The sequence below is a fragment of the Oncorhynchus masou genome, chromosome 10 (genome assembly GCF_036934945.1).
Source record: "Oncorhynchus masou masou isolate Uvic2021 chromosome 10, UVic_Omas_1.1, whole genome shotgun sequence".
Classification (NCBI taxonomy): Eukaryota; Metazoa; Chordata; class Actinopteri; order Salmoniformes; family Salmonidae; genus Oncorhynchus; species Oncorhynchus masou.
The window spans coordinates 28,086,177-28,110,024 of NC_088221.1; the positions used below are offsets into that span (position 1 = coordinate 28,086,177).

Genomic DNA, 23,848 nt, shown 5'->3' on the forward strand with positions numbered 1-23,848 from the left:
GTTTTTCTTTATTTTTACTATTTTTTACATTGTAGAATAATAGTGAAGACATCAAAACTATGAAATAACACACATGGAGTCATGTAGTAACCAAAAAAGTATATTTATATATTTTGATTCTTAGAAATAGGCACCGTTTGCCTAAATGACAGCTTTGCACACTCTTGGTATTCTCTCAACCAGCTTCACCTGGAATGCTTTTCCAACAGTCTTGAAGGAGTTCCCACATATTCTAAGCACTTGTCTGCTTTTCCTTTACTCTGCGGTCCATCTCAATTGGGTTGAGGTCGGGTGATTGTGGAGGTCGGGTGATTGTGGAGGTCGGGTGATTGTGGAGGTCGGGTGATTGTGGAGGTCGGGTGATTGTGGAGGTCGGGTGATTGTGGAGGTCGGGTGATTGTGGTCTGAAGACTTTCTGTGTGTGTATGTATGTATATATATATAGTCAGCAGCAGGTCACAGTGAAATATCAGGCACTGAGCAGGCTGTTTCTGAGTGGGTGGGGAGGGTGAGGGCCGGAGAGTGAGTAGTGGGGAGGGCCGGAGTGGTTGGGTTTGTGTTGAGTGCACTGGTTGAGAGAGCTCTGCAGGGGGCTGCTGAGTCTCGTGAGTGAGAGGAGAGAGCAGCACAAGCACACATCGTGACAACTTTTTACCAGTTGTAGGTATGCTATTTAGATTGTCAATATAGAGACATCTATTTCCAACCATTTTTCTATAAAACATATAAACGCATTAGAACTGATGCACATCAAGAAATGATGGAGACAAAGCACTGGAAACCCACTTAAGGCACACTAGAGCACTTTAGATATATTTGCTTGGGGGTGGTTTAAAGTAAATGGTATTCTAATGTCGACTTTGATTATGGAAAACCATATCAAGCAAAGGGTTTTACTCATGCTCAGTTCTTGGGTCTTGAGCTCTGCGTGAGGGGAAATTTGAGATGGAAAGTTATGGATATCCCTCGTCTGCTTCTGTTATGGGAGGAAAGTCCACAATGAAACTGACATTAAATGTGGAGAATGATACATTTGCATCTGTTGGCTATCAAATATCCTATTCATTTCTATGCCATTGTAGGCTTCTGTAGCCTACCATTTGACACAATAAATTTTGTGAGCGGGCCAAGTAATTGGGCGTCACTCTAAAGCGGGAAGGTGGAATAAACGAGTCAGGAGTAGGTTTTCTTGATTGAACACAGTTCTCTATTGAGGGCATTTGGTCAACACAAACACTCCAACATAATCAATGAAAATCTTCCAAGAAAAACCATACATCTTCTTCTCCAGATGAAACAGGAACACAATAGGATTATCTTTAAACTACAACAAAAAGTCACGGGATTGTCACCGTCTTAGTGGTTCCTCCTGGATAGCTCCTCTCTCTCGGTGGCCATCTTCCAGAGATAGTTTTCCCCTCCCCACTCTGCTGGTTCCATTCTCTCTCTATTAGGGGAAGGAGAGTATGTCATTAGTACCGTCAGCTGTGCTTAATTGCCTCTGGTTACCTTGTCTCCCATGCCTTGTTGGGCTACTATCCGTGAGCCCAGCCTGCCCTCTGGTGGTCCTTCCACAATATGTTGAAATGACAATATCGCTGGAGTCGTTGCAAATCAGTTTGTGCCACTTATGTAGGCTACCTGGAGCTGGCAAACTAATTTAATAAATAACTTCTGTTTATTGTTGTTGAAGCCTTGTCTTATTATGCTATTATTAATGGCCATTTTTAGTTAATTAATTTGGAAGTTATCAATTGTGATCATGGTCATACAGCTCTATCACAAATGTATCATTCTCCACATTTAATGCCAGTTTCGTTGTGGACTTCCCTGAAATGAGATGTCGGCCTATCAGGGGCCATTTAAGGTACCTGCATGTAGCTCAGAAAAAGTTGAATCACAATCATAACCCCAGATTTTAGTCAGTAGCCTATGCCTTTTGAAATGACAAGTCAATCTTGCAAATAGGCAATTTATAATGGTTTGTAGTCTTAAAACTTCTTATGGCTGGGGGCAGTATTGAGTAGCTTGGATGAATAAGGTGCGCAGAGTAAACTGCCTGCTACTCAATCCCAGTTGCTAATATATGTATATTTGGATAGAAAACACTCTGAAGTCTCTAAAACTGTTTGAATGATGTCTCTGTGTATAACAGAACTCATATGGCAGGCAAAAACATGAGAAAAAATCCAACCAGGAAGTGGGAAATCTGAGGTTGGTTGATTTTCAACTCATTCCCTATTGAAGATACAGTGGGATATTGGTCATGTTGCACTTCCTAAGGCTTCCACTAGATGTCAACCGTCTTTAGAAACTTGTTTGAGGCTTCTACTGTAAAGGAGGGGCTCAAATGGGCTCTTTGAGTCAGTGGTCTGGCAGAGTGCCCCAAACTCGTGACACTCGTTCACGTGAGAGGTAGCAGACAAAGGAATTCTCCGGTTGGAACATTATTGAAGATTTATGTTAAAAACATCCTAAAGATTGATTCTATACATCGTATGATATGTTTCTAAAGGACTGTAACGGAACTTTTTGACATTTCGTCTGCTCCTAGTGAACATACTTTGTGAGATTGGATTTGTTTACAAAACGCGATAACAAAAGTAGCTATTTGGACATAAATGATGAACATTATTGAACAAAACAAACATTTATTGTGGACCTGGGATTCCTGGGAGTGCATTCTGATGAAGATCATCAAAGGTAAGTGAATATTTACAGTGCCTTGCGAAAGTATTCGGCCCCCTTGAACTTTGCGAACTTTTGCCACATTTCAGGCTTCAAACATAAAGATATAAAACTGTATTTTTTTGTGAAGAATCAACAACAAGTGGGACACAATCATGAAGTGGAACGACATTCATTGGATATTTCAAACTTTTTTAACAAATCAAAAACTGAAAAATTGCGCGTGCATTCTAACACCTGAATATGTTTATTTTTGAACCATTCCATTGTAGATTTTGCTTTATGTTTTGGATCATTGTCTTGTTGGAAGACAAATCTCTGTCACAGTCTCAGGTCTTTTGCAGACTCCATCAGGTTTTCTTCCAGAATGGTCCTGTATTTGGCTCCATCCATCTTCCCATCAATTTTAACCATCTTCCCTGTCCCTGCTGAAGAAAAGCAGGCCCAAACCATGATGCTGCCACCACCATGTTTGACAGTGGGTATGGTGTGTTCAGTGTGATGAGCTGTGTTGCTTTTACGCCAAACATAACGTTTTGCATTGTTGCCAAAAAGTTCAATTTTGGTTTCATCTGGCCAGAGCACCTTTTTCCACATGTTTGTTGTGTCTCCCAGGTGGCTTGTGGCGAACTTTAAACAACACTTTTTATGGATATCTTTAAGAAATGGCTTTCTTCTTGCCACTCTTCCATAAAGGCCAGATTTGTGCAATATACGACTGATTGTTGTCCTATGGACAGAGTCTCCCACCTCAGCTGTAGATCTCTGCAGTTCATCCAGAGTGATCATGGGCCTCTTGGCTGCATCTCTGATCAGTCTTCTCCTTGTATGAGCTGAAAGTTTAGAGGGACGGCCAGGTCTTGGTAGATTTGCAGTGGTCTGATACTCCTTCCATTTCAATATTATCGCTTGCACAGTGCTCCTTGGGATGTTTAAAGCTTGGGAAATCTTTTTGTATCCAAATCCAGCTTTAAACTTCTTCACAACAGTATCTCGGACCTGCCTGGTGTGTTCCTTGTTCTTCATGATGCTCTCTGCGCTTTTAACGGACCTCTGAGACTATCACAGTGCAGGTGCTTTTATACAGAGACTTGATTACACACAGGTAGATTGTATTTGTCATCATTAGTCATTTAGGTCAACATTGGATCATTCAGAGATCCTCACTGAACTTCTGCAGAGAGTTTGCTGCACTGAAAGTAAAGGGGCTTAATAATTTTGCACGCCCAATTTTTCAGTTTTTGATTTGTTAAAAAAGTTTGAAATATCCAATAAATGTCGTTCCACTTCATGATTGTGTCCCACTTGTTGTTGATTCTTCACAAAAAAATACAGTTTTATATCTTTATGTTTGAAGCCTGAAATGTGGCAAAAGGTCGCAGAGTTCAAGGGGGTCGAATACTTTCGCAAGGCACTGTATAATGCTATTTCTGACTTCTGTTGACTGCACAATATGGCGGATATCTTTTTGGCTTGTTGGGTCTCTGAGCACCGTACTCAGATTATTGCATGGTTTGCTTTTTCCATAAAGCTTTTTCGAAATCTGACACAGCGGTTGCATTAAGGAAAAGTTTATCTAAAGTTCCATGTATAACACTTGTATTTTCATCAACATTTATAATGAGTATTTCTGTGAATTGATGTGGCTCTCTGCAAAATCACCGGATGTTTTTGGAACTACTGAATATAACGTGCCAATGTATACAGAGATTATTTGATATAAATATGAACTTTATCGAACAAAACATATGTGTATTGTGTAACATGAAGTCCTATGATTGTCATCTGATGAAGATCATCAAAGGTTAGTGATTAATTCTATCTCTATTTCTGATTTTTATAACTCCACTCTTTTGGCTGGAAAAATGGCTGTGTGGTTTTTCTGTGACTTGGCTCTGACCTAACATAATCATTTGGTGCTTTCGCTGTAAGGCCTGTTTGAAATCGGACACTGGTGGGATTAACAACAAGATTACCTTTAAAATGGTATAAAATACTTGTATGTTTGAGGAATTTTAATTATGAGATTTGTAGTGGAAATTTCCTGTATTTACCAAATCATGAGAGCAAACCACACACAAGTCAGAGTTATCATAAAGTCCATCTTTAATTATATGAGCTCCATCACAACCCTGTGACTCTCAGATCAATTCAGAGTCTATAAATTAATTCTCTGAGAGTGCTTACAAAACAGTTCTTAGTATCATTTATAGCCAAGACACACCCATCTCAACTCACATGACGAATAACAAATCTTAAGAACATTACAAAGGAAGACTTTACTTGAGAGAGGAGTATTCCATAGCCAGACAGCATTAGCTATAAATTATCGTTCAGTTTGCTCTCCTAAAACGAGGTTCTACTTCTCGTTCTTGGTACAACATAGTACCAAGACATTAGGATATATATCAATTGTAATTTTAGACACTCCCATTCTGGACAAGCTCACAGAGACACAGTGACTGGCACACAGACATTGTGGAGCCAAGAGATAATTGGTTCCCCAAAACATTAGGCTAGTTTTCAAGCTTTGTGGGCAGGTTTTGAATGGTCATTGGACTAGAAATTTCAGCTAGACCTGGCAACCCTGCTGAGAAGTCACTTTAGCGGTCACTGGCAAGTTTCCACATGGGCTTTGAATCTTAGGAAAATAAAAACAAGATGTTTGGACATAACTACATTTATGAATAGCAAAAGGATATAGGACATTGACTTTATTCAGTCAGTTTGACACCTTTTGTAAACTGGTCAGCACTTGCTGTTCGGTCATCAATCAAACCACAGTAAATAGCCGATGCGCCCCGGCTCAGCAGCTGGCTATAGCATAAGCCTATAAAACATACAAAAGAAAATAAATGAATGTGCCACAAAACGATAATTATGTTGATTTCATCTAATCTTTACCACTTACATGGAATGTGTAAATTCACTCACAGGAGACGATGAAGAAGCATCATGCTCACCTTCTTCTGTGAAAATAAATTTGACTGCAGCCAACCACAGAGCACAAAAATAAGAGGTACCGGGCGGGGGGACAGACAGCAGACTGACAAACCCGCAGTGTTTCCTTGTCATCTCTCACTTTGTGACTGTGTCCTCCGAGAGAGAGAAAGAAAGAGAATTAGAGAGAGCATATGTGGGGTGGCCAGTCCTCTTCCGGCTGTGCCGGGTGGAGATTATAACAGAACATGGCCAAGATGTTCAAATGTTCATAAATGACCAGCATGGTCGAATAATAATAAGGCAGAAAAGTTGAGACTGGAGCAGCAGCACGGCCAGGTGGACTGGGGACATCAGGAGTCATCATGTCAGGTAGTCCTGGGGCATGGTCCTAGGGCTCAGGTCCTCCGAGAGAGAGAAGGAGAGAATTAGAGAACGCACACTTAGATTCACACAGGACACCGAATTGGACAGGAGAAGTACTCCAGATATAACAAACTGACCCCAGCCCCCCGACACATAAACTACTGCAGCATAAATACTGGAGGCTGAGACAGGAGGGGTTAGGAGACACTGTGGCCGCCCTATCCGAGGACACCCCCGGACAGGGCCAAACAGGAAGGATATAACTCCACCCACTTTGCCAAAGCACAGCTCCCACACCACTGGTTTGAGCCCAGTTAGGGGCGAGGAGAGGGACAGAAGCTATACTGTTACACTGGCAATACTAAAGTGCCTATAAGAACATCCAATAGTCAAAGGTTAATGAAATACAAATGGTATAGAGAGAAATAGTCCTATAATTCTTATAATAACTACAACCTAAAACGTCTTACCTGGGAATATTGAAGACTCGTGTTTCAAGGTAACAACAGCTTTCATATGTTCTCATGTTCTGAGCAAGAAACTTAAACATTAGCTTTCTTTACATGGCACATATTGCACTTTTACTTTCTTCTCCAACACTTTGTTTTTGCATTATTTAAACCAAATTTAACATGTTTCATTATTTATTTGAGGCTAAATTGATGTTATTGATGTATTATATTAAGTTAAAATAAGTGTTCATTCAGTATTGTTGTAATTGTCATTATTACAAATAAAAAAAAATTAAATGGCCGATTAATTGGTGTCGGGTTTTTGGTCCTCCAATAATCGGTATCGGCGTTGAAAAATCATAATCGGTCGACCTCTAGTTTGGACCATGAGTTTGTTGGTGATGTGGACACCAACAAACTTGAAGCTCTCAACCTGCTCCACTACAGCCCTGTCAATGAGAATGGGGGCGTGCTCTGTCCTCCTTTTCCTGTAGTTTACAATCATCTCCTTTGTTTTGATCACGTGGAGGGAGAGATTGTTATCCTGGCACCACACGGCCAGGTCTCTGACCTCCTCCCTTTAGGCAGTCTTGTTGTTGATGATCAGGCCTACCACTGTTGTGTTATCGGCAAACTTGATGATGGTGTTGGAGTCGTACCTAGCCATGCAGTCATGAGTGAACCGCGAGTACAGGAGGGGACTGAGCACGCACCCCTGAGGGGCCCCCGTGTTGAGGATCAGTGTGGCGGATGTGTTGTTACCTACCCTTACCACCTGGGGGTGGCCCATCAGGATGTCCAGGATCCAGTTGCAGGGGGAGGTGTTTAGTCTCAGGGTCCATGGCAATCGCCGATCGCTGCAGCTGTACATAGTCCATCGGTATATAGCCCACCCAATTTACCTACCTCATCCCCATACTGTTTTTATTTTATTTACTTTTCTGCTCTTTTGCACACCAGTATCTCTCCCTGCACATGTTCATCTGAATCATTTATCACTCCAGTGTTAATCTGCTAAATTGTAATTATTCACTCCTATGGCCTATTTATTGCCTACCTCCTCATGCCTTTTGCACACAATGTATATAGATTTTTTTTCTACTATGTTATTGACTTGTTTATTGTTTACTCCATGTGTAACTCTGTGTTGTTGTCTGTTCACACTGCTATGCTTTATCTTGGCCAGGTCGCAGTTGCAAATGAGAACTTGTTCTCAACTAGCCTACCTGGTTAAATAAAGGTGAAATAAAAATAAATAAAAAATGATCACTAGAAGATGCCTTGTTCGTTCTAGCGGGAGACACCAATGTGGACTTTTCTGACTCACAAATTAAACCGTGAAACGTAAATGAAAAGAATCCTAGTTCATTTATGAAATGAAAAAAGTAGCCGGATGACAATTAGTCTGTTATCGGCTGTTTAGCCGACAGACAGCTCTCATGGAAAACACTGACGCACGCTCATACACACATGCTGTTTTACCTTAGGCTCTGAGTAGTAGCTCCTGGGCACCTTAACTTTCTAATTCCTAAACTTGACCATTAGTGAAATAAAATCTTAGATCAGTGTCTAGGGGCTCCTTCATCCAACTTCATCTGAGTGTGTGTGAGTCATGTGTTTTGAGGTTAGTTGTGCCCAACTGTTGTAGTGCATAGCCCTCAGAAATGAGCCCAGCAGAGAGAAGCTGTGTACACATACACACACACACAAAACGATATGCATAATCATGGTAGCAATTATTATGGAAAAAAAGATTAGAATAAAGGTGGACACAACCGTTCACCTGACACAATCCTAACATTACACTGTTGATTGGATGTGCATTTTACATTTGCTGTACTTTTCGCCCCATTTGTTGATAATGAAATCTGTAAATACTCTGGATACATTCGTAAAATGATAGGGGCAGGTGAAACATGTTTTATTTATATTTTTATTTCACCTTTATTTAATTAACCAGGTAGGCCAGTTGAGAACAAGTTCTCATTTACAACTGCGACCTGGCTAAGATAAAGCAAAGCAGTGCGACAAAAACAACAACACGGGGGTTCACATTAAAAAACGTACAGTCAATAACACAATAGAAAAATCTATGTACAGTGTGTGCAAATGTAGAAGAGTAGGGAGGTAATGAAATAAATAGGCCATAGAGGTTAAATAATTACAATTTAGCATTAACACTGGAGTAATAGATGTGCAGATGATGATGTGCAAGTAGAAATGCTGGGGTGCAAAAGAACAAGAGGATAAGTAACAATATGGGGATGAGGTAGTTGGGTGTGCTATTTACAGATTGGCTGTGTACAGGTACAGTGATCAGTAAGGTGCTCTGAAAGCTGATGCTTAAAATTAGAGAGGGAAATATAAGACTCCAGCTTCAGTGAATTTTGCAATTTGTTCCAGTCATTGGCAGCAGAGAACTGTAAGGAAAGGCGGCCAAAAAAAAGTGTTGGCTTTGGGGGTGACCAGTGAAATATACATGCTGGAGCGCGTGCTACGGGTGGGTGTTGCTATGGTGACCAGTGAGCTGAGATAAGGCATGGCTTTACCTAGCAAAGACATAGATGACCTGGAGCCAGTGTGTTTGGCCATGAATATGTAGTGAGGGCCAGCCAACGAGAGCATACAGGTCACGGTGTTGGGTAGTACAGTGGGGCAAAAAAAGTATTTAGTCAGCGACCAATTGTGCAAGTTCTCCCACTTAAAAAGATGAGAGAGGCCTGTCATTTTCATCATAGGTACACTTTAACTATGACAGACAAAATTAGAAGAAGAAAAATCCAGAAAATCACATTGTAGGATTTCTAATGAATTTATTTGCAAATTATGGTGGAAAATAAGTATTTGGTCACCTACAAACAAGCAAGATTTCTGGCTCTCACAGACCTGTAACTTCTTCTTTAAGAGGCTCCTCTGTCCTCCACTTGTTACCTGTATTAATGGTACCTGTTTGAACTTATCAGTATAAAAGACACCTGTCCACAACCTCAAACAGTCACACTCCAAACTCCACTATGGCCAAGATCAAAGAGCTGTCAAAGGACGCCAGAAACAAAATTGTAGACCTGCACCAGGCTGGGAAGACTGAATCTGCAGTAGGTAAGCAGCTTGGTTTGAAGAAATCAGCTGTGGGAGCAATTATTAGGAAATGGAAGACATACAAGACCACTGATAATCTCCCTCGATCTGGGGCTCCACGCAAGATCTCACCCTGTGGGGTCAAAATGATCCCAGAACCACACGGGGGGACCTAGTGAATGACCTGCAGAGAGCTGGGACCAAAGTAACAAAGCCTACCATCAGTAACACACTATGCCGCCAGGGACTCAAATCCTGCAGTGCCAGACGTATCCCCCTGCTTAAGCCAGTACATGTCCAGGCCCGTCTGAAGTTTGCTAGAGAGCATTTGGATGATCCAGAAGAAGATTGGGAGAATGTCATATGGTCAGATGAAACCAAAATATAACTTTTTGGTAAAAACTCAACTCGTTGTGTTTGGAGGACAAAGAATGCTGAGTTGCATCCAAAGAACACCATACCTACTGTGAAGCATGGGGGTGGAAACATCATGAATTTGGGCTGTTTTTCTGCAAAGGGACCAAGACGGCTGATCCGTGTAAAGGAAAGAATGAATGGGGCCATGTATCGTGAGATTTTGAGTGAAAACCTCCTTCCATCAGCATGGGCATTGAAGATGAAACGTGGCTGGGTTTTTCAGCATGACAATGATCCCAAACACACCGTCTGGGCAACGAAGGAGTGGCTTCGTAAGAAGCATTTCAAGGTCCTGGAGTGGCCTAACCAGTCTCCAGATCTCAACCCCATAGAAAATCTTTGGAGGGAGTTGAAAGTCTGTGTTGCCCAGCAACAGCCCCAAAACATCACTGCTCTAGAGGAGATCTGCATGGAGGAATGGGCCAAAATACCAGCAACAGTGTGTGAAAACCTTGTGAAGATTTACAGAAAACGTTTGACCTCTGTCATTGCCAACAAAGGGTATATAACAAAGTATTGAGAAACTTTTATTGACCAAATACTTATTTTCCATCATAATTTGCAAATAAATTCATTAAAACATTTCTGGATTTTTTTCTCTCATTTTGTCTGTCATAGTTGAAGTGTACCTATGATGAAAATTACAGGCCTCTCTCATCTTTTTAAGTGTGAGAACTTGCACAATTGGTGGCTGACTAAATACTTTTTTGCCCCACTCTATATGGGGCTTTGGTGGCAAAACGGATGGCACTGTGATAGACTACATCCAGTTTGCTGAGTAGAGTGTTGGAGGCTATATTGTAAATTACATCGCCAAATTCAAGGATCGGTAGGATAGTCAGTTTTGCGAGGGTATGTTTGGCAGCATGAGTGAAGGAGGCTTTGATGCGAAATTCGGAAGCCGATTCTAGATTTAATTTTGGAATGGAGATGCTTAATGTGAGTCTGAAAGGAGAGTTTACAGTCTAGACACCTAAGGTATTTGTAGTTGTCCACATATTCTAAATCAGAACCGTCCAGAGTAGTGATGCTAGTCGGGCAGGAGGGTGCGGGCAGCAATCAGTTGAAGAGCATGCACTTAATTTTACTAGCATTTAAAAGCAGTTGGAGGCCACGGAAGGAGTGTTGTAGGGCATTGAAGCTCTTTTGGAGGTTTTTTAGCACAGTGTCCAAAGAAGGGCCAAATGTATACAGAATGGTGTCATCTGCGTAGAGGTGGATCAGAGAATCATCAGCAGGAAGAGCGACATTATTGATATATACAGAGAAAAGAGTCGGCCCGAGAATTGAACCCTGTGGCACCCCTATAGAGACTGCCAGAGGTACGGACAACAGGCCCTCTGATTTGACACACTGAACTCTATCTGAGAAGTAGTTGGTGAACCAGGCGAGGCAGTCATTTGAGAAGCCAAGGCTATTGAGTCTGCCGATAAGAATGCAGTGATTGACCGCCTTGGCCAGGTTGATGAAGACGGCTGCACGGTACTCTTTTATCGATGGCAGTTATGATATCGTTTAGGACCTTGAGCTTGGTTGAGGTGCACACATGACCAGTTCGGAAACCAGATTGCATTGTGGAGAAGGTACGGTTGTTAACTTGCCTTTCCAAGATTGTAGAAAGGCAGGGCAGGATGGATATAGGTTTTTAACAGTTTGGGTCTAGTGTCTCCCCCTTTGAAGAGGGGAATGACCGTGACAGCTTTCCAATCTTTGGGGATCTCAGACGATAGAAAAGAGAGGTCGAATAGGCCAGTATTAGGGGTTTCAACAATTTCCGTGGATCATTTTAGAAAGAGAAGGTCCAGATTGTCTAGCCCAGGTTATTTGTAGGGATCCAGATTTTGCAGCTCTTTCAGAACATCAGCTGTCTGGATTTGGGTGAAGGAGAAGCGGGGGTGGGGCTTGGGCATGTTGCTGCAGGGGGTGCTGAGATTTTGGCCGGGGTAGGTGTAGCCTGGTGGAAAGCATGGCCAGCTGTAGAAAAATGCTTGTTGAAATGATCGATTATCGTAGATTTATCGGTGTTGAAAGTGTTTCCTATCCTCAGGGCAGTGGGAGGAGGTGCTCTTATTCTCCATGGACTTTAGTGTCCCAAAACTTTATGGAATTAGTGCTACAGGATCCAAATTTCTGTTTGAAAAAGCTATCCTTAGCTTTCCTAACTGACTGAGTATATTGGCTCCTGACTTCTCTGAAAAGTTGCATATCGCGGGGACTATTCGATGCTAATGCAGAACGCCACAGGATGTTTTTGTGCTGGTCAAACATTTAACATTTACATTTAAGTCATTTAGCAGACGCTCTTATCCAGAGCGACTTACAAATTGGTGAATTCACCTTCTGACATCCAGTGGAACAGCCACTTTACAATAGTGCATCTAAATCATTAAGGGGGGGGGGGGTGGTGAGAAGGATTACTTATCCTTCTGTCAAAGGCAGTTAAGTCTGGGGTGAACCAAGGCTGTATCTGTTCTTAGTTCTATATGTTTTGAATGGGGCATGCTTATTTAAGATGGTATTTAAGATTATTTAAGATGGTGAGGAAAGCACTTTTAAAGAGCACTGATGGAATGCGGTCAATATCCTTCCAGGATACCCGGGCCAGGTCGATTAGAAAGGCCTGCTCGCTGAAGTGTTTTAGGGAGCATTTGACAGTGATGAGAGGTGGTCGTTTGACCGCGGACCCATGCAAAGAGGCAGTGATCGCTGAGATCCTGGTTGAAGACAGCAGAGTTGTATTTAGTGGGCAAGTTGGTCAGGATGATGTCTAAGAGGGTGCCCATGGTTACAGATTTAGCGTTGTACCTGGTAGGTTCCTTGATAATTTGTGTGTGATTGAGGGCATCTTGCTTAGATTGTAGGACGGCTGTGGTGTTAAATGTCCCAGTTTAGGTCACTTAACAGTATGAACTCTGTAGATAGATGGGGGCAATCAATTCACATATGGTGTCCAGGGCACAGCTGGGGGCTGAAGGGGGTCTATAACAAGCGGCAACAGTGAGAGACTTGTTTATGGAAAGGTGGATTTTTAAAAGTAGAAGCTCGAATTGTTTGGGCACAGACCTGGATAGTATGACAGAACTCTGCAGGCTGTCTCTGCAGTAGATTGCAACTCTGCCCCCTTTGGCAGAGTTGTGGGGTTTTGGTGGCCTTCCTAAGCCAGGATTCAGACACGGCCAGGACATCCGGGTTGGCGGAGTGTGCTAAATCAGTGAATAAAACAAACTTAGGGAGGAGACTTCTAATGTTAACATGCATGAAACCAAGGCTTTTACAGTTACAGAAGGGAACAAAAGGGTTAGCTAAAGCATATTGAGGCTGGAGGCTCTACAGTGAAATAAGACAATCTCTTACCAAAACAGCAATAGACATGGCATGTTGACATTCGGGAGAGGCATATGTAAAGGTTCAGAGCTTGCGGTGGGAATCCGGAGATATGGTAGAGAAAAAGCAGTCCGATATGCTCTGGGTTTATATCGCGCTGTGCAGACTGGCAGGAATTGACCGGGCTGAGGCTGGCTGATGTCCGAGTTAACGGTGTAGAACGCTAGCTAGTTAGCTGGCTAGCTTCTGATTGGGGTTCCGGTTCTAAAGTGTAGAAAATAGCAGATCCGTACCACATTGGGTGAGGCGGGTTGCAGGAGAGTTTGTTCAGTCCTTAGAAGGAAATTGAGATTAAAAATATATACGAAGAAAACAATATATACACGGGATGGGACAAGACAAATAAGACGTCCGACTGCTACGCCATCTTGGAACGTAAGACAGAGTTTGAGTCAGTGGGCTAACTGGTGTCTCCAAGTGGCCACATACCTCTCCAAAGTGGGCACAGTTCCTACGTAATTTCATTGCACTTTTATGACTCAAAGAAGAGTACAATCTTTGTGTTTTCACAAGGCAATTCAGAGAAATTGTAATTAGAAAGGAGTCAACAGTGCTTGCTTGTATGACATCAAAGCGGTATTTATTATAAAAATCTAAATACATAGTCATCTTAATTTACAGCATTTCCCTCACTCAGACAACAAAATATGTGCAAATGTTGCCCAATTAGCTGCAGGGAAGGGGGCAACTTCTTGTCATGTGCGGTGCTCAAGTTCAGAACGTTTGTCAGTCAAAACCCATACAGCGCGGTGAAGCACAGAGCCTGATGTAATTTATAGCATGTTACTGTAACCCATCAATAGGTTAGAGTGTAAAGGGCTAATGTATGGTGATTAACAGTGCTGCTCTCTGTCTCCCCCTCCAGGCTATAGATAAGTACTGCAGGGTCAGCGGCGGGTTCTCCGGGGTCAAGGATGTCTACTCGTCCAACCCAACCTACGACGACGTTCAGCAGAGCTTCTTCCTGGCCGAGACGCTCAAGTAAGTCCTCAGCCATTTTGAATCAAGACTGCACACCCAATAGCTCTCGGGTTGGCCAGCCCCTGTTCTAGGGTGATATTACACTGGTTGTTGTTTTAGGCTGAGGTGAGGTGGAGTGGATGGGGCAGCTCCCCTGTGTCCTGTTCATTCACTTCCAATTAGTTTGAGATGGGGATGTCCTGGCCTGGCAGCCCCCGGAATGCACTGAAACTGTGTGCTTTACTACCCTCTGCTGGTGACTGTTTATTGCTGTTCACATTGTCTCACCTGTACCATACAAATAGCACTGATGAACAGAATATAGCAGCTGAATATTGTCTACTCTTTCCCTCCTCCTTGTCTTTCTACCTCGCCCTCCCTCTATCTTGTTCAGGTATCTGTACCTGTTGTTCTCCAGTGATGACCTGATGCCTTTGGAGAGCTGGGTGTTCAACACGGAGGCCCACCCCCTGCCGGTACTGCACCTGGCCAACCTCACCCTCCCAGGGAGCCAGGCCCAGCGGTAGAGACTAGGGGTCCTCCAGGGGACCAATGCGTCCTTGCGTCCCTGCCTCCATCTCTCCCTCTCACTACTACAGACTGCAGAAGGAGAGAGCTCAGACCATTGTAGAGTGGAGGGGACTGGAACAATAGCCCCTCTCTCGCTCCCTTTCTTATTCTTTAATTCTCTCACTCACTTTCTATAGCTCTCTGCTGATCAGAAGGACGGTGGGTGCGTTCAGCGTTTGTGATTGCCCTCGTAATGTGACTTTTTTGTCAGGAGGCTTGATTTGTTTTCACCAAACTGTCTCATAACGGACGCATACAGGGGGGGTGTATGGAGTCTGAACGAACAAACAGACAGACTTCTCTGAAGGGATATGTATATTCCAGACAGTCAGACTGACAGTAAAACTGAAGACTATGCGATCAGTGGGGTTTGTTGATTTTTGTTTTTTTCATTCTATCTTTTGGACACTGATTGGCGGGGACACAACAATGTGACCCTCCTGGTCCGTCTGCCATTTTCAGTTTACTCTCTTGACCTGGAACTGTATCAGTGTTGCTTTGTGGATAGGAGCAACGGCTTAATGCGTCCCCCTCTGGCACCTTTCTAAAGTGGGCCTGTGAAATGGAATTGATATCCCTTGCGCTCTCTTTGCTACATTCTGCCATTTCTGTTCTTTCTCTATCATTCTCTCTTTCCATCTCTCATCATTAGCAGGTGGCCTCAAATATTTTTGTTGCTGCTATTCAACCGATGCTGCTTCTCGCTCTCCTCTCAACCTTGTCTTATCACTCCATTCCACCTCCATCTTCTCTTTCTTGTCATATTTCTTCACTTCTCCAGTCACTCCTCTTGCCTGGTCAATTTCTGTTCCTGTCTTTCCATAAATCACTAACACTCCACAGGCAAATTGGACAGGTCTTGATTTGGCCGTGATTCTTGTCTGCTGATAAAATGGCCCCTGTGGATAAATTATGCACTTTGTTGCTTGGATTACTGAGATGGAAAAGGGAGTGAAGTTACAGCACTGTAGGAGCTGAAGACACAAAGCCCTTCATTTATTATTTCTGTGTCTTCGACTCCTTTGAAAATGACTGACACAGAGCCATATTGTTGCTCTAACACTACCACTGATGGGTATAGCCTGGAGTTTTTCCTGTTCAGGAACAACTCCCCACCCTACTGATAGGGTTCTACCTAAACTGTTTCTTGTTCTCATTCCAATCACCACTCGCATATTAGGACTTGGGTTCCGTCACCTGTGCGATGAGTATGTTGAACGATATGCCATTCATTCTCTATGGGCTGTGTTCTTAATGGACCTTTTGTGTTTCATATGAATGTTGTTTCTGCAACAGTAGATGGAACGGAAGGAACTCTGCTGTGTTTAGTGAGGAATCTGTGATTGGTGCATTGGAGTGGATGGGGATACACTTTAGGTTTAGGGGACTGAAGGTAACACTGCGAAATAGAAATGTACCCTGGAAGAAATACCATTTTTGTTGGAAGTATCAATTAATTTAAAGCCTTATCAAGTGTTGCTATGTGTGACGCCTTTGGCCAATACTTTTTTTAATGTATTTTTATTTTACAAAATGTTATTCATACACCACAAGCTCATACCCCACAAGCTCATACACCACAAGCTCATACCCCACAAGCTCATACACCACAAGCTCATACCCCACAAGCTCATACACCAGTCTGCTAGAAACCCAGCTGTCGCTCTAGCAGACCCATGATGATGAAGGAATAGTGATGAGGATAATGTTGGGGTTGGGCTGATTACAGAACAACTAACCTTGCCAATCAATAAAGCCATACTATATTTGTGTTGCTGCTTAGCTAATTGGTTGGTTTCTGTCACTAATTTCTCATGTCTTGAATGAGTACCACCTGGCTGCACCTGTACAACACTTGTCTCACTCTATTCCTCTTTCCTCTGTCACACCCTTTCTACTCATTCCTATCCCTCCAGCTTCTATTCCTCTCTTTCTCCCCTGCTATTGCTCCCTCAGTCCCCATCTGTCAGCAGCTCAGTGTCTCCCTCCTCGTGGTGGTGGCAGTAGCAGCAGCCTACTGGGGTAGAATGGTATGAAGTATGTTTATCACCTCCACCTCACTCTGACATCCTCACTCTGACATCATCGCTGCTTCCTGTCTGGGGAGAAAGCCCAGGCGTACTTTGGCACCGTCAGTCGCCGGGAGGATGTTGATTTTAAAAAAAGTGTTCCGTATTTGTATTTTTACTGAACAAAAAAATACCTGTAAATATGTTTAAAATGAGACAATAAAGATGTTATGGAAAGTGAACAGAATAACTAAAATGGTGTAATGTTTGTTTCCTGTTGTTCACTCTGTTCCCTTATCTAACGCATTTACTTGCAGGATTTACTATACTTTTACTTGCACCTTTTTACTATACTTTTTTATAGAATGTTTATAGAAGGTGAAGTCAAGTCTTCTCTTTCAGCTCCTGTCCTGAGGGGGGCGTTCTTGCTTAATATTCAAAATTCAAACATCAATTCAACAGCTAGTAAGGCTTAACAATAACGTTTCATTGATTTCAAAGATTTTAAGATTCTATTCGAGACTTTGAACACCCAAACTGTGATCGGACACTTGGCAGGGATGATTTGTATCTAAAGATTAAAGTTTGCTGTGCTGTCCCTCATATGTGGTACTGCCTGGGATGGGAATTACCGAAATTGCAAAGAGAACTCCTGCGCACTTTATCTTTGCATGTGTCGTTGATTGTCCGTTTCCGTTTCAATCTAGGACCTTTCTGCCCCAGTCAGCCTGCTGTGCCCTGCTCTCCATGATGTTATCTGAGTATGAAGCCGCTAACAGTTACAGGGAGCAGCAGGTCATAGTCCTGGCATGCAGCCTCTGCCTTACAACACCACAGCATGGCACACTACGCTCTCTCTCTCCCTGTCATAACAACTGCTGTTAATAGAAGACAAAACAGCATGTCAGTGCAGAGATATTATTTTTCGCAGTTTTGTTTTTTTGTTTCTGTTCCTCTAAGTGATTTGAGCAGATCAGTTCAGTAATGTTTCACCCATCTGTCCAAATTGGGATGGCGGCCTCTCCTGCTCGCATCCACCCCTCTTTTCTCAGTTAGTCATCAGTTGGGATGGCGGCCTCTCCTGCTCGCATCCACCCCTCTTTTCTCAGTTAGTCATCAGTTGGGATGGCGGCCTCTCCTGCTCGCATCCACCCCTCTTTTCTCAGTTAGTCATCAGTTGCCGTGAAAATTGGCTGACAGGTCAGGATGGATAGGCAGAGAGCAGGGTCTGACCCTTGGATATCCATCTGACCTGAGGAGAACCCTTGTGTCATATGGTTTCCAGATAACGATCTTCAGACGTACAGGCCACATCTTAACAGTCTAAAATGGCTTCCTCTTCATCTGCACGGATCTGAAGGCACAGGAGAGGTGAAGGCACAGGAGAGGTGAAAGCACAGGAGAGGTGAAAGCACAGGAGAGGTGAAAGCACAGGAGAGGTGAAAGCACAGGAGAGGTGCAAGCACAGGAGAGGTGAAAGCACAGGAGAGGTGCAAGCACAGGAGAGGTGAAAGCACAGGAGAGGTGAAAGCACAGGATAGGTGAAAGCACAGGATAGGTGAAAGCACAGGATAGGTGAAAGCACAGGAGAGGATAGGTGCACAGGATAGGTGAAAGCACAAGATAGGTGGAGAGGTGAAAGCACAGGAGAGGTGAAAGCACAGGAGAGGTGAAAGCACAGGATAGGTGCACAGGATAGGTGAAAGCACAGGATAGGTGGCACAAGATAGGTGAAAGCACAAGATAGGTGAAAGCACAGGAGAGGTGAAAGCACAGGATAGGTGAAAGCACAGGATAGGTGAAAGCACAGGATAGGTGAAAGCACAAGATAGGTGAAAGCACAAGATAGGTGAAAGCACAGGAGAGGTGAAAGCACAGGAGAGGTGAAAGCACAGGATAGGTGAAAGCACAGGATAGGTGAAAGCACAGGATAGGTGAAAGCACAGGATAGGTGAAAGCACAGGATAGGTGAAAGCACAGGATAGGTGAAAGCACAAGATAGGTGAAAGCACAGGAGAGGTGAAAGCACAGGATAGGTGAAAGCACAGGAGAGGTGAAAGCACAGGATAGGTGAAAGCACAAGATAGGTGAAAGCACAGGAGAGGTGAAAGCACTATGGTGTTTGCATACTGTTGTTTTTATTCCACCTGTCCAGGTCTTTCAGATCACTGCAGTTCAAGGAAAAGAGACAAATAGAATAAACAAAGCAACTTAAGACTTGAGATTCACTGATGTACTGGTCCAGATGGCCAGAAAGAGAACTGGCAATAATGAAGCATAGCAAAACACATGAGTAAATTAAGCCTTGTCTGTTTCTAGAATGCCTTTCAATTACATTATAAGGATATATTTGCCTGTGCTCTTGAAGAAGGGACTAGTTGGATGTGTGTAATAAAGAAGCTTAGGAAAATATTTGGGCATAGATTTCTATCGCTGGTTATGTGTGCACTGGTTGCTCCTCTAAATGTCATTATTAGTTGACTTTAAAAGTTTGTTGTCTATGAACTGGCAAAATGTCCTGCTCCTGTAGGCTCATTCATCTGCACACACCCTGGAGTGGAACAGAGTTGAGTGTATATTTGTGTGTAGAGGAACAGGACAGGTGTGTCGAAGATGGAACTCTGCCAAGGTTACAGTGATCTGAATGGGTAAATACGGACTTGATGTCCCAAGCAACTGACTTGCCTAGTAAAATAAAGGTAAAATAAAATAAAAATTATGAGTGGCAGCACAAGCTGATTTCTGTACATTTGGAATATTTGTTGGTAACAATGTTAAATAAAAAATGTGGGTTATTGAGCCAACAATAATGAGCGCTGCACACGTAAGCAGACTAGGATCCAATTGGTCAGCCCCTGTGGATTTCTTGTCTATTGCTAGCACAGCATCCAGGACTTATTTTTATGTAAATATCCTAAAAGAAATGCTTTGACTATAATTTCTCTGATCATTCAGCACGTTTCCCCTATCATTATCCAGCCCAATATCATTGTGAATAGACTAGAATAGAAGCATTTCACTGTAAGGTCTACACCTGTTGTATTCGGCGCATGTGACAAATCAAATTTGATTTGATTTGAAGTTATTTCAAAGAGAGCCCGCTGAAATAAAATGGTGATTAAATGCATCAATGATGTCATTTTTTCCTGTAATGAGGTCAGTGTCTGAATTAATTTGTCGTGGCAGAGAGGAGGATGTACAACCCTTCAGGGATCAGGGATAGCTAAAATACAATCCAAGGTCACAAAAATAAAGATAATGTCAAAAAGCCTGTTCACTGAAGATTTTTGTATTCTCACATCTCTAACACAAACATCTGGGCAATGGTCACTCATGTCATGGGCAAATACACCAGCAGAAACTGGTGTATTCGTTAAAATAAGATCAATCAGATTTGACTTTGAAGGATCTCTAGGGTTGGGCCGTGTAGGCTTAGTCACCAGCTGGGTTAGATTCAGATCATTATACATGTTTTTTTAGATTGTCTGAAGCCTGCATTTCCCAATCATAATTTAGGTCACCCAGGATAACTTCTGATTTAGTAAAAGAAGACAACAAATTAGTTAACTGCTCGAGTGCACCATGATTAACTGAGGGAAGACAGTAGACCCCTATAACAGTTATGGATACATTTTTCCCCAGACCAAGTCTTAAAGATAGTAGCTCAAATTATTTGGCAAGGGAAATGGATTTCAGTAAAGAGACAGAGAAATTATTTTTAATAAAAATGGCCTTCCACCACCAGTCAGTTCTGAACACATGATAACCCTCAATATTAATATCAGATTCCAGAATGATTCAAGCTTCAGTCAATCCAATTTGTAAGTCGCTCTGGATAAGAGCGTCTGCTAAATGACTTAAATGTAAATGTAAATGTAATACCAGAATAACCAGATGTGTCTGCATTGCCCAGATCTTGATGTTATCCAGTTTAGGAAGTAAGCTCCTAATGTTCAGATGCATCAACCAATTTTTTTTAACAATTTTTAAAGTCTCATGGAAACTCCAACTCAAACAAGCTACGTTCAGTAGGTGGTTGCAGGCCCTGTCTGATGGTTGATATTGATATAGTTTCTATGGCTATAAGATTGCATAGAACTGCACCATTTGGTCTATCCCTATTAGCAATAGAGGAAGGAGTAGAAATTGGAATTACTTTTCCAAGGTTAACACCATAGGGACTGAGGCTGCAGCCAATGTCAAAATTAGGAACACTCAGAGTAACCAATGATGGAATGATATAAACTGACTTACATGGGCTTTGGTTGCTATCATGCAACAGCCCAAGCCCTCTACGTGCTTTGAAAACCGAGGGGGTATTCAAGTTTAAGGAATTCATAATTCAACGAAAAGCACTGTGTGAACAGACCACAATGGGCTTCTCTTTTGAGCTAACAATAGGATATCTACAGGTGCAGTTCAAACGAATGGTTACAAGGTTACAACTGACAACACCCCTGGCAGTATAGACAACAGTACGACGATAACACTTAGAGTGGATGGGAGGTATTACCTGAGTGGAACATGGTCTGTGTCTGAGTCGATATCTTAACACAGCCTTGAAATATGAAAAGAGGATCCAGGCTCCTAGGTGGTTTGGGTGGAGTCCATCATCTCTGTAGAGCATCTTTTGTTTCCATAAAGTGTCTAGATTGTCAATAAAAGTTATGCCAACAGAGTGGCAGTAGTCTTTAAGCCAGATATGACGTGCTAAGAGCCTGCTGAACATTTCGCAGCCGCAACCCACTGACCCCTTTCATTCTAATATTGTGCGTTTGGGGCATCTAAGCCCTCGTGGGGCATTTAAGCCCTGAACGCTACTAAGCAACTAACAAGACTTCCTAGCTAACTAGCTAGCTCAAAAAACTAGCCAAGTTAGCTGCATTGTTCCTTGCATGCGATTGGCTGTAGTCTTGGGGCCAGCACGCAGCCTGGGAGACAGTGCTGCATTGTCAGAACTAGAAGCACAAGCATTTCGCTACACTCACATTAACATCTGCTAACCATGTGTATGTGACAAATAAAATTTGATTTGATTTGATTTGCTGTCAGGCATCATTCAGGGCTTAAATGCCCCGCATACACTTTAGATTATGTTTCAATACACCCAGTCACTACAAAGTTACAGGTGTCCTTCCTAACTCAGTTGCCGGAGAGGAAGGAAACCGCACAGGGATTTCACCATGACGCCAATGGTGACTTTAAAACTGTTGCAGAGTTTATTGGCTGTCATAGGAGAAAATTGAGGATGGATCAACAACATTGTATACTCCACAATACTAACCTCATTGACAGAGTGAAAAGAAGGAAGCTTGTACAAAATAAAAATATTCAAAAATATGCTATACAATTAACTTTTTGTCCTGAATATAAAGTGTTATGTTTGGGGCAAATCCAATACAACACATCACTTAGTATCAGTCTCCATATTTTCAAGCATAGTGGTGGCTGCATAATTTTATGTAATCGTTAAGGACTCAGGAGTTTTTCAGGATCCAAAAGAAACGGAATGGGCCTAAGCACAGGCAAAATCCTAAAAGAAAACCTGGTTCAGTTTGCTTTCCATCAGACACTGGGAGATGAATTCACCTTTCAGCAGGACAATAAGCTAAAACACAAAGCCAAATCTACAGTGGAATTGCTTACCAAGAAGATAGTGAATGTTCCTGAGTAGCCAAGTTACTGTTTTCACTTAAATTTACATGAAAATCTATGGCAAAACCTGAAAAAGGTTGTCTAGCAATGAACAACAACCAATTTGACAGAGCTTGAAGAATTTTGAAAATAATAATGGGAAAATATGCACAATCCAGGTGTGGAAAGCTCTTAGGGACCCAAAAATCCAGAAATACTAACAGCTGTAATTGCTCCTAAAGGTGCTTCTACAAAGTATTGACTACTTACAGTACCAGTCAAAAGTTTGTACACAACTACTCATTACAGAATTGTTCTTTATTTTTACTATGTTCTACATTATAGAATAATAATGAAGACATCAAAACTATGAAATAATAATATGGAATCATATAGTAACCAAAAAAGTACTTAAAAGTGTTAAACTTTTATATTTTAGATTCTTCAAAGTAGCCACCCTTTGCCTTGACAGCTTTGCACACTCTTGGCATTCTCTCAACCAGCTTCATGAGGTAGTCACATGGAATGCATTTCAATTAACAGGTGTGGAATTTCTTTCCTTCTTATTGTGTTTGAGCCAATCAGTTGTGTTGTGACAAGCTAGGGTTGGTATACCGAAGATATAGCCCTATTTTGTAAAAGACCAAGTCCTGTATGTAAATTATATGTTTCTGTATTTTATTTTTATTGAATTTGCAAAAATTCTAAAAACATATTTGGGGTATTGTGTGTATATGGGTGAAAGAAAAACATTGATTTAATCAATTTTGAATTTGGGCTGTGACACAACAAAATGTAGAACAAGTCAAGGGGTTTGAATAATTTCTGAAGGCACTGTATTCCTTTAGTTTTCCATGTGGACCAATTCGTCAGTGTATTCTGAAACGCTATCCAAGGATTGTTCAACAGTGCTGTGTTTTTTTGGGAGTGATATTGGTTCTTGTAGAATCCATTTCATTTTCCTCCATATTGATATAGTTTTCTGAACTATCAAGTTCTTAATGTTCTTAGCTTTACAGTATCCTTTGAAAAAAGACGCATGAAAAGATTATAGCGGTAAGCATGTGCATCTTCAATATTTACCCATAGATCCTCTTTAGTGTACATAACACAATGTCTCAAGTAAAAGCCTTGGGTGCCGAGTCTATACAATTTAAAGTCTGGGAGGTTAAACCCACCCTCAGACTTAAGGAGATATAAAACTTCCCTTTTTATTTTGTGAATTTTATTTGTCCATATAAAGTCTGTTATGGCAGAGTGTACTTTTTTAAAGAATGTCTTCAGTGGGGTAATTGGTACTACCGAGAATAAATTCAAAAACTTTGGGAGCCATGCCATTCTAAAGAGGTT

The 23,848-nt window shown here is 42.0% G+C and overlaps 1 protein-coding gene across 1 annotated transcript in view; it reads left to right on the forward strand.

Moving 5' to 3' along the window:
• man1a2 (mannosidase, alpha, class 1A, member 2) overlaps nucleotides 1–17,120 on the forward strand; it is a 136,811-nt gene extending 119,691 nt beyond the window's left edge. The window contains exons 14-15 of the mRNA XM_064976489.1: nucleotides 14,191–14,306; nucleotides 14,680–17,120. Coding sequence (XP_064832561.1) covers nucleotides 14,191–14,306; nucleotides 14,680–14,812 — 249 coding nt within the window. The 3' untranslated portion in view covers nucleotides 14,813–17,120. The remainder of the gene's footprint in view (nucleotides 1–14,190; nucleotides 14,307–14,679) is intronic.
• The last annotated feature ends 6,728 nt before the right edge of the window (nucleotides 17,121–23,848 follow it).